This window comes from Megalobrama amblycephala, linkage group LG3, assembly GCF_018812025.1.
Source record: "Megalobrama amblycephala isolate DHTTF-2021 linkage group LG3, ASM1881202v1, whole genome shotgun sequence".
NCBI classification, from domain to species: Eukaryota; Metazoa; Chordata; class Actinopteri; order Cypriniformes; family Xenocyprididae; genus Megalobrama; species Megalobrama amblycephala.
Window position 1 is genome coordinate 53,166,390 of NC_063046.1, and position 12,229 is coordinate 53,178,618.

Sequence of the window (12,229 nt, forward strand, 5' to 3'; positions counted from 1 at the left end):
TCCCTACTTAAAAGCATATTTTTAAAAAAAACTGTACTTGCTCATAATATACTATTAATGAAAGAAAAGAAACTGTAGTAATAACAATAAATGATGCTTAATTATGTGCAATTAACCCTAAACTAAACCCTCATTCTAATCTACACTGTAATACTGACACCTTAAAATAAAGTGTAACCGTAAAATGTTACCCTATGTTTCTTAACACACTTAAGTACACTTTGAAAGTGACCTTTGTAAAAATGTCAAATTAAAGGTTTTACTTTAAATATTTTCTGTATTATGTAATTATGAAATTACATATAATGATGTACTTGGGTTCTACTTAAGTGGGCCAATAATAGCACTCAAGTAAACTGCATGTAATAGAAATGTAAAATATAATAGATTTTCATTTAATTGCAATTAACATGCAGTTAAGTGTGCAAAATTATTACATTCAGTTCCCACTTAAGTAAATACTTTTAAAGTAAATAATTTCTGTAATAATTACTCTTTTAAAAGTATGCTAAAGCGCAGTTCTTTTTCACAAAGGACTAAATGAGGGACATTACAGTTGAGTGAGTATTCTGGGTCACAGATATACAAGACAAGTGTAATGTCTGACCAGGCATGTAAAGTCTTTTCCCATGTGAAAAAAATCCCAAAGTGACAAGCTTATGTGATTAGATGAGTCATTTATCTTGGTGGCTTAGTAAACATGATGACAGGCTTTAAGTTAGAACAGATACACTTTGCAAGGAAACGTAATCTGTTACAAGACAAAACATTTGAGTGAAACAGAGATGAGAGAAAGAAAAGGGCCGTGGTTCAAAACAGCGTGAGTGTGATATTCAGCAATAATAAGAAGCCCACTGGCTGTTCTCTTTCATTAAATTCATACCTGCCCATTTATTTTCATCAGGAAACCGAAAACGAAAATGCCTGACCTAAATTTGTTGATTTGCACTAGCCTCTGGATGCGAGGTGTAATAGATCGAAAAAAGCTATTACCATTTCAAGCCTTGCTGGCAAACAGGGATGAAGGAAGCAGGGCTTGGCCTGTCCATCAATTATTCAAGGACATCAAGTCACAAAGATGTAAATACGCTGCCTGCATTCCCTTAAATATTTAACAATGCACTGCATTGGTGCAAAACACAAGGCCAGAGCCTTATGTAACCTCCTGGGCTTGCATTTCACAACTGTAGAATGTGTTTAATAATTCATCCCTGGTGAACTATTCTTTTAAAGGTGAAGTATGTCATTTTTCAATGTTAAAATCCTAGTTTAAAATGCAGAGCCAATCAAAACATTGCTCTGTTTAAGCCGTCCGAACTTGGTGAAAGCTATTTCCATTCATCTCAATGGCAGTTGCTCGGCTGGCGCATTCAGCACCGCAAATGACTGCATGCTGCCTTCTCTTATCGAGAGACCGATTGGCTGATGGAACAACACAAACATGCCAATAAAATGTTTGGATTTTTTATGCATATATAATTTCATTTTTTGTCAGAAAACACAGCTACATTTGAAAATTAGATATATTTTAAATTATATTTTCAATAAATAATATTAAAATTAAGTTCACAGTAGTGTCCAAAAGTAATGTCAGGCCTAGGAAAATTGTCATCTTCACCCTTTATTCAAATATTATTATATTATAATATTATATTGTGTAGTTGTGCTCAATTTTTGGCCAGGATGTCATACAAAGAAATAATGAACATATGCAAAACAAGAGGGAACCAACAAAATATTAATATCCGATTATGTTGCAGTCAGTGTATGCTTTTGCCTGTGAGCTTTTTGGTTTTCTATTTTTTTTTTTAAATTGCACAATAAAACCTGTAGTAGTAGTTTGACTTTGTCGATATGCTAATCATATTTTTTTCCAAAGCACATTTTACCCATTCCAAACCATATCAATCTTAATAACCATTATTAATTTTGTATATAATCATTTATAAGTGATATAGTTTTGGAATTTCTAGTGTTGCGTTAGTATTGCATCCTTCTCAGGTGCATTTAATAATTTCTGACTTTTCAGTCTGAGTTAAATCTCTTTTTTTGGCCTATTTTACCTGTAAAAGAAAACCTGATTAATAATTACGCACATCTGAATACAAGAAGTTTTTCACTCCCAGCCCTCGTTAGTAATTACATCACTTATAAACGATTAAATACTAAATTAGTTGTAGTTATTAAGATTCATGTGGTTTGGAATTGGTAAAATGTGCTTGAAAAAAAATATGATCACAATATAAACTTGCATAATAATTATGTACGCACAGTAATTTTGTCAGATAAATCCCTCAACCAAGTTTAGTGTTTTTTATCCCTCATATTTAAAAGTATATGCATTATTTTCTCATATTTTGATCAAACTTAAAAAGGTCATAAAAACAAATATCCCTTCTTTTGGGAACATCACTTTTGGCCACTACTGTATGTATTTTTGCATTTAGTTTAGGTTTGGAAAGTGGCTAAATGAGACAATATTTATTAGGGATGGTGAATGAAAAATTCAAAACATTACAAAAAATTGACACCACCACCACCAGCTGCAAAGGACATGAACGCTAGTCACCAAACAAAAGCAGCAGCATGTAGCCATTTATCAAACCTATCATGTCAAATCAGTGAAAGACATTAGATTGAGAATAAATAAGAGAAGTGAAACAGGCTTTCTTAGAGTGGTCCCCTACAGATATTACTGTTAATGTTCAACTGTGAGGTATTACTGTGCTAGCCAGAAAATCCAATGTGCATATCGCGATTAAAATGCCTATTTTATAGAGGATGGGATAAAAGTTGCCATATCTATGTGGAACTGATTGATATGTGAATAATTTAGTGAACATCTCAGACTATACCAATAAGGGACCATTCAAAAATATCGCCTTCTTGGTTTGGGGGATTGGTCATTACCATTATCATTGCTATAGTTCATCAGCATGCCACAAAAGACAGTCAAGAGCTTCCCGGTGGCCGGGTCAGTGCTTTCGGCCAGAGACTTAATGTGCTCGGCAACTATCTGACCACCACCCGCTGCGTCAACTGCACTTCTGCCCTCATCTGTAAAACAAAGAGGTCACATAAAAAAGAAATAAACAATAAAAAAGGCAACAAATGACACAAAGAAACAGCAACCTGAAACACAATGACAGAGAAGAGGGTGTTAAAGGAATAGTTCATGTCTTCCAGAACGATTCAGTCACAGAATTTTCCTTTTTGGTTGAACTATTCCTTTAATGGAGGGACAGGTTGGGATCCATGAATGCATCCTTATGGAATGTAATGACAACTGATAATGTTACTTGGAGAACACAAGAAAATAACAACTTTAAGATAAAAGAACTGTAAATGAGATCAAAAAGCATCTGCTGAAGATGCATATTACACCAGCACAGGATCTGTTTACAGCTGTAAAGTTGAGGTGCAGACGTAACTAAAGGCAAAAAAAGAGTCCAGAGACCAGAAGTGCAGTAGAAGCACAGCAAAATCCAGACTGCAACAGCCTTACTAACAGAGAAAGGTGTTAAAAGATCCACAGAGACACCAAGGTTCAGCGGAGTCCAGTATTATTTACAGGGGTCGTATGATGCTATTTTAAAAGTGCATTATTTTTATTATTGGGTGTAATAGAATATTAACATTTACACTTTAATGTTCAAAAAACACATTATTTTTCACATACTGCACATCATTGCAGCTTTAACAAAGCCCATCCTTCCGAAAAGCTCAGAGCGCTCTGATTGGCCAGCTGACCCAATGCGTTGTGATTGGCCAAACACCTCAATGTGTCAGAGCCATTGAGAGGGAGAGTTGCATCAATGGAAGTCCAAAATGCTTGATCGTCATGTGATTCACGATGACTTCAAACAGTTGCATGAAGTGGTTTTGCAGTAATTCAAATAGATAGAGTTTGAGAGATAGATTTTTGGCAACTAGTAGTCAATAAATGCACTAATTTACAATATTTATAAAATAAGCCAATGTGAGGATTAGTGTGGTCAACTAGCGCTGCCTGCTATGTTAACATATTTTAGACTAACGTTACCTTGGTTCAAAGGAATAGCTCACCCAAAAATGAAAATTATCCCATAATTTACTCACCCTCAAGCTTTCCTAGGTAGGACTGCACGATTAATCAAAATTAAACCGCACGCGATTTAGCAAAGGCTGCGATTTTTTATGCGCAGCTTCTCAGTGAAGCACAGCTCTGTGATCAGCAGTAGTAAATGCTGCTCCATCTGAAAGCCAGAGGGCGCTCTCGTGCAGAAACTCCACATGTGCTCCGCAGAAGTACGATATAACGCATGTCATTCCAGGAAATCCCTATGGGCATCATACTATTGCTTTAGCTGAATAAACAAGATTGAAACGCTTTGATTAAACATGACTATTAAAGGTGCCCAAGAACGTTCTTTCACAAGATGTAATATAAGTCTAAGGTGTCTCCTGAATGTGTCTGTGAAGTTTCAGCTCAAAATACCCCCTAGATTTTTTTAAATTAATTTTTTTAACTGCCTATTTTGGGGCATCATTAACAATGCACTGATTTACACTCGACGCCGCCCCTTTAAGACGCGTGCTTCCTGCCACACGAGCTGTCAACTATATTACAGCGCATTTACAAAGTTCACACAGCTAATATAACCCTCAAATGGATCTTTACAAGATGTTCGTCATGCATGCTGTATGCATGCTTTGAATTATGTGAGTAAAGTATTTATTTGGATGTTAAAAGTTTTATTCTGAGTGAATCTGAGGCTGGGCTCCGTGGCTAACGGCTATTGCTACACTGTTGGAGAGATTTATAAAGAATGAAGTTGTGTTTATGCATTATACAGACTGCAAGTGTTTAAAAATGAAAATAGCGACGGCTCTCTTGTCTCCGTGAATACAGTAATAAACGATGGTAACTTTAACCACATTTAACAGTACATTAGCAACATGCTAAAGAAACATTTAGAAAGACAATTTACAAATATCACTGAAAATATCATGATATCATGGATCATGTCAGTTATTATTGCTCCATCTGCCATTTTTCGCTGTTGTTCTTGCTTACCTAGTCTGATGATTCGGCTGTGTGCAGCTCCAGACGTTAACTGGCTGCCCTTGTGTAATCCCTTTCATAATGTTAATGGGAACATGGGCTGGCATTATGCAAATATTGGGGCGTTCACCCCGACTGTTACGTAACAGTCGGTGTTATGTTGAGATTCGCCTGTTCTTCGGAGGTCTTTTAAACAAATGAGATTTATATAAGAAGGAGGAAACAATGGGGTTTGAGACTCACTGTATGTCTTTTCCATGTAATGAACTCTTGTTATTTAACTATGCCAGGGTAAATTCAATTTTTGAATCAAGGGCACCTTTAAACACACGAGTAGAACAATATATGGTTTATCTGAGTTCTTCAAGGGTATTTTCATGATAATAAAGTATATTTATACTTCAATGCTAATAGACATCGCCTTTATCACTGTATAGAATACTATGAAATAATATGATGTGTGCCTTATTCTGTGTAGGAAGCCACATCATCTCAAAGAAGGATGTTTTCAAACACTCAACTAATGTTATGAAGTAAAAACATGTTATTAAATATTGTCTTTTGTTGCACACGAGTTTCATAAATGCTTCTCATGATTGACACGTGTTGCTTTTTCAAATGTACGTTAAGTGAGTCAAACTCTCAGTGTTTTCAGATGGAGAAGCATTTACTACTGATCACAGAGCCATGCTTCAATGACAAGCTGTGCATAATCACATTAAGCCAAATCAGTTTAAGCACGATTTCATGTAAATTGCAATATATCGTGCAGCCCTAATCCTAGGTGTATGAGACTTTCTTCTTTCAGCCAAACACAAACTGAGTTATATTAAATCCTATCCTGGCTCTTCCCAGCTTTGTAATGGCATTGAATATTGTCAGAGTTTTTGAAGCTCCAAAAAGCGCATCCATCCACCATAAAAGTAATCCATACAACCCCAGTAGATTAATATATGTCTTCTGAAGCTAAGCGATGGGTTTTTGTGAGAGAAAATAAATCCATATTTCAAACTTTAGAAACTATAATCTCTGGTTTCCTGCAACGGCCATTCGCGCATTCACGAGAGAGTCGAGTTCCGGAAGGGTAGAAGGGTGACCTCTGACCTGACGTATGACGTATGAGGTCCCATCACACAGGACCCACACAGACCCCCTGCTGGCCTCACTAATATCTCTTCCAGCAGCAACCTATTTTCCCAGTAGGTCTCCCATACAGGTACTGACCAGTCTCAATCCTGCTTAGCTTCAGTAGGCAACCAATTAGGGCTGGGCTGGGCGCCATCACCTGCTTTCAAATGGAGCGGCATTTAATAGACAGAGCCGTAGATCACTGACAAGCTACGCAATATCGCGTTCATTATCGAAGGCGATTCATCTGCGATAATGAACGTGATATTGCGTAGCTTGTCAGTGATCTACGGCTCTGTCTATTAAATGCCGCTCCATTTGAAAGCAGGTGATGGCGATTTAGCGGTAATCAGGGAACCAGCTTTACTGACGAAATGCGCGTGACAATCGCATGCGATATATCGCCCAGCCCTACAACCAATCTTGGGCTACAGGGTGATAGCTGCTGTCTATAGTAAGAACATGTTGTTAATTTTTATTATTGCTCAGTACTTAACTGTATAATTAGACTGTAACAAGGACACCTTAAAATTAAGTGTAACCAAAAGTGTCATTGCATATAACTCCACTCATTCCTATACTACACTACAATCTCCTACTTTGACTACATAAAAGTGATTCACGAATCTGCAGTTCAATCTCTTATACAGCACTTTCACCCCATTTTTACTCATTTTTTTTCACAGAAACAAAATACTGCCCTATATACTGGCAATTTATATTCAAACGATTAGTTCGCTTCAGAATTAAAATTTCCTGATAATTTATTCACCATCATGTCATCCAACATGTTTATGTCTTTCTTTCTTCCTTCAGTCGAAAAGAAATTAAGGTTTTTAGGGAAAACACAACCCCAGCCGAGGGATAACTGTCTTGTCTAGCGAAAACGATTGGTCATTTTCTTAAAAAAAAAAAAAAAAAAAAAAAAAAAAGTATATACTTTTTAACCACAATTGCTCGTCTTGCACAAGCTCTGTGATGCGCCACGCATTACGTAATCACGTTGGAAAGGTCACGTGTGACGTAGGCGGCGGAAGTACCGCGGTAGGGCGAAAAGCTCCATCTCATTTTCTCCTCCAACTTCAAAATCGTCCTCCAACTTCAAAATGCTCGGTACTTCCTCCTACGTCAAGCATGACTTTTCCAATGTTTTTTAGAAAATGACCAATCGTTTCGCTAGATAAGACCCTTATTCCTCAGCTGGGATTGTGTAGAGCCCTTTGAAGCAGCACTGAAACTGCAATTTGGACCTTCAACCGTTTGTAACTGGTTAAGTCCACCATATGGAGAAAAATCCTGGAATGTTTTCCACAAAAACCTTCTTTTCGACTGAAGAAAGAAAGACATAAACATCTTAGATGACATGGGGGTGACTAAATTATCAGGTAATTTTAATTCTGAAGTGAACTAATCCTTTAAGCTATGTACAGCTAAGTTTTCCAGTAAGCTCTGTGAAAAGATGACAGTATTTGTGTGTCAGATGTGAGTCAGCTCAGTTGGTATGAACAATGTTTCAGGTTTGTTTACACTGGTGTTTGCCCACGCAAAGTCTACGACAACTGCCTACTATCACACAAATCAGGAAGAGAGAGGAAAAAAAGAGAGTGAGAAAGTGATTTAAATGCAACAAAACAAATTAAGAGATCAGAATATGGAAAACAAAATTATTGAAAGATTTCCAAATGGCTTATTTAACTGGTTTTGGATGTTGTGTAGTGAAAAAGACAACTACTGCGTGGGCTTTCCAAGTCAGTGAAGCCCTTAAGTGAAATGCATGACTGTGCGTTGATGTGTCATCTTTATCAAAGGGTCAGGGCCATCTGGGATAAAGTTCAGCTGCCCTGTCAATCAGCTTCAGCATTAAAACCAATCTGTGTCCATTTGCCAAGGGCTCTTATTGCAATGTCATGTTTGTCCTTTTATTAGTAACCACATAAATAATTAACTCTTAATATTTGGAAGTGTAACAGTAAATGTAACTTAGTTGCTAGTAATTAATATTCAATTTCTAATTAGAGAACATTTGCACAGTTCAACTAGCTTAACAGATCTCATAGACTAAGCCAGTTTCCCAATCTTTTTGTCTTATTTAACCCCACAGACAACTCCTTTATCAAGCCGTGTGTCCACCAAAGCGTTTTATCCAGAGGCTAGCGTATTTTTCCAACTGTTTTCAATGGGAGCGCCGCATTTTTTAAAAACGGCAGCAGCATGACAACAGCGTTTTGAAGAATGTTCACCTGAAAAATCTGTACAGCGCAGGATAAGTCAGCAATATTGTTTGGAATGTAAATTTTAAATTGTATTTACCTGCTAAAAGTGAATTTGTCATAGTTCAGCAGTACACTATAATCACACATGGAGTAAAACTCTTTCATCCTACTGGATTTTAAGATATGATTATGTTTTATAGGTTTAAAGGGATAGTTCACCCAAAAATTAAAATTCTGTCATCATTTACTCACCCTCAGGTTGTTCCAAATCTGTATGAATTTCTTTCTTCTATGGAAGAAAAATACTACGGAAGTCAATGGGGTCCATCAAATGTTTGATCACTGACATTCTTTAAAATATCTTCTTTTGTGTTCAGCAGAAGAAAGACATTCATATAGGTTCGGAACAACTTAAAAGTGAGGAAATGATGACAGAATTTTCATTTTTGGGTGAACTATCTCTTTAAGTCCCTTCAGATGGGAATAACTGGATTAAGCCAATAAATCTGCAGAAAAATTGCTGCTTCTTCATGTTTTCATCAGTCAAAAATCACCAGACACAGCTGTGATCCAGAGAGCTGCTCGACAGCCACGCTCAGACACACTCTCGGGAATGGCACTGTCCCTGTTTTTCATCCACACAAAGCTCTTTTCTTTTCCCTAAACTCTACATGTCCCAAAGGTTAAGACTTCTACAACACACATTCACACCACTTTACAGTTACGATTACAAAGCAAGCAAATGGAGCAAGACACATTACAGCCATAAATTATACTGTACACTCTCCCTACAATGAAGGGCAGAAATTTAGAGTTGACAAGTTAGCATTAAGGTATAATTTCAATTATCAACCAATGTTAGATCATCAATGTTGTTTAAGTACAGAATAAATAAAAATTGACTTAAAATTATTGATAACTGACGAAAGTGTGCATAAATTCAATAATTCAATGGTCTAAAGTCGATTGATCCACACTCATATGATACCATATTCACGTTTCATCTTTGGGACAATCAGAATAAGAATTCAGCAATGGTATAAGCTCTTGTGCAATCACCTTTTGGAAACCATGTGTGAAATGAAAAGGTGCAGGAAGGGTTTAGCTCTACAATTTTGCATCTAACTTGCACTGCCTGCCACATGTCACTCTTTCAGACAACTGCACCAGCAGTTCCCCTTCAAATCATCCGAGAGACTCGAAAATATCTCATAGTAGATGCACCAGGGGCTTGGAATAGCTGAGGGAGCGATAATGGGCACTTACGGCTGTCATAGCAGATGTTGCCGAGGGCTCGTCCCGTCTGGAGAAGAATTTCCTGGTCCTTACAATTTAGCAGCTGAACCAGTGGAGGAATGAGCCCTGCTTCCACACACGGGCTTCTCATGAACTCTGTAGAGAATGGCAACAATTAAAGCTCAATAAATCATTAGCAGATAAATACTTGCTGATGGAAAATCTAGCTCATATTCAGTTTCTGTCGTGCAGTAAATGTCTGTGTGGTAAAGTCAACCAACCAAGTTCAATGCCTTTTGCATCACTAATTCATAACCAAATAAAATATCACTAATCATAGAATGTAGACGAATGCTAATGCAAATACTAACATTTTCGGTCCATAATGGGAACAAAAAAGTGAATCCTACTGAATAAACATTTGAAAATCTGGGGAATAGGAATTTAATTTTATCCAATAATTTATCTTAACTGATTTTATTTGATCTAATAAGTAATTTGTTAGTATTCCTTTCTAGGATTTATGACTAGAGATGTTTATGGAGTTACCCTGTATTTACACATGTACTTTAGTTCTCTTTAGGTTACCTAAAGTACTGTGTAAATATCATGGTATATGAATATGAAAATCATTTAGTACCACTGTGTCAAACTACAATGCAGTGTTATTTTAGTATTCTTTATATATTGTTATAGTATTTATTAATATTCAAAATTAGTTTTTATTTTTTATATCTTTAGATTTTATTTTAAGTTTAGTTCAAGTTTTAGTTATTTTGTTATGTGCTTTTGTCATTTTTATTAGATTTTTTTTAATATTTCATTTTAATTTTAATTATTATTAATTTTAGTACTTCAAATGAAACTTATTTTATTTTAGTTACTTGCCAAGGCAACATTTAGAATTTGTTAAAATTTCGTTAAGAAGTTTGTTAAATTTTCATTAAGAAGTTTTTAAATTTCAAGTTTTATTTTTTATTTCGGATAATTTTTAATAGTTTTAGTTAACAAAACTGTCAAGCAGTATCACTCACATTTAAAGATATCCACAAACCAACCAACCAGACAAAAAAACAACAAAAAAAAAACAACAACAACAACAACAACAAAAAAAAAAGGATTACATTCTCTGAATGTTTAAATATTTGTAAGTGGTCAAATATCCAGATGCAAATAATGGCTTCTTGTGGAAGATTTAATGTACAAGTTTAAGTTTTAAATGAAAAATGAAAATGAATAAATGAAAACAATTTTTAATAGTTTTAGTGGTCACACTTTAGTGCTGGGGGCTCGTCCGGGATATTCCCTTAGATTATGGTCCAATTCTCACCATTTACTAACTATTAACAATGACTCAATAATGACTCATAATTACTGCTTATTAATAGTTAGTAAGGTAGACTAGTTGTTAAGTTTAGGTTTTGGGTAGGATTAGGCATTAATATATGCTTTATAAGTACTAATAAACAGCCAATATCCTAGTAATTATGCAACTAGTTAATAGTTAGAATTGGACCCTAAACTAAAGTGTAACCATTTTAGTAACACTTTAGTAACAATGTACAACAGTAACACTGCAGGAAATCATACTTTAAATCCCTAAAATGTAACTTTCCTATTAGAAAGTGCTGGAGACATCACTGGATGAAACGCAGATGTTCCCAGAGGAATGCTGACAGCTGAATGCCAGCAGGAGCTGCCAGAGATCTGGCACACCAGCAGGCCACCATCATTAGCTACCTAGCAAACTGCTAAAAGTCCATTCATTATTTTAACCTTTTTATCTCGAGAACTCTCCATACACTTTTAAAACCCAGCTCTATCTGTCTGAAGTGCGGTTTAAAGAAACACTTGTGTAATTAGACTAAGAGCTTTAGGTGAAGAAGCACACTGACTCTGCAGGATTGCAGCAGGTTGATGTGCCATTGCTGTAATTACAAAGGTAAAAGCTGAGTGTCTTTTAGAATGGAGATTTAGGCAAGATTTAATAATTGCTGTTTCTCCAGGCTTATTTACTTTGAAGATATACCATACAATATCCTGGTAAATATTTAATGAAAGTTAATTAAATCAAATAATAATATAAAAATATATATATATATATATATATATATATATATATATTTTTTTTTTTTTTCCAAAGATTAAGTACTTAAAAAACCTAACAGTGATCAAAGAGACTTAATTAAGCTGATCAAAGAATAGAGAATTACATGCTTCACTGGTATGTTCTCACAGTAAATGTAATTGCTGATTTGCTGTTGAGCATAAACTTATCTGTAGACGAACAACTGGCTCTTTCAAACAGAGTTCAAAACAGACTGAAATTATGCCTACAAAGCAAAGTGGATGAATACATTTTCATCTCCATACAGAAAGCTCTCCCATACTCTAGTTTAATCTGCCAAGTTTTTATTCTGTTAACATCACATCTGTGATTGGATGTTGAAAAAAATAAAGCCATCCACTGAGAATAATGTTGCTAAACCTTACAAATGGTACAATTAAAATACATATGATATATATTATAAATATACATATTATAAATATTATTGAAATTATACACATACATTAACCATACATTAATTCTCGGTCTTCGACTCAATTT

General features: G+C 35.5%; 1 protein-coding gene across 3 annotated transcripts in view; it reads right to left on the reverse strand.

Moving 5' to 3' along the window:
* Positions 1 to 12,229, reverse strand: part of rap1gds1 (RAP1, GTP-GDP dissociation stimulator 1) — a 56,546-nt gene that overhangs the window by 31,558 nt on the left and 12,759 nt on the right. For 2 of the 3 annotated variants that reach the window (XM_048186047.1, XM_048186046.1), the window contains exons 4-5: positions 9,652 to 9,777; positions 2,911 to 3,057 (exon numbers count right to left, since the gene is read on the reverse strand). In XM_048186047.1, the coding sequence (XP_048042004.1) occupies positions 2,911 to 3,057; positions 9,652 to 9,777 (273 nt within the window). The remainder of the gene's footprint in view (positions 1 to 2,910; positions 3,058 to 9,651; positions 9,778 to 12,229) is intronic. The other variant, XM_048186048.1, reaches the window with a different exon arrangement.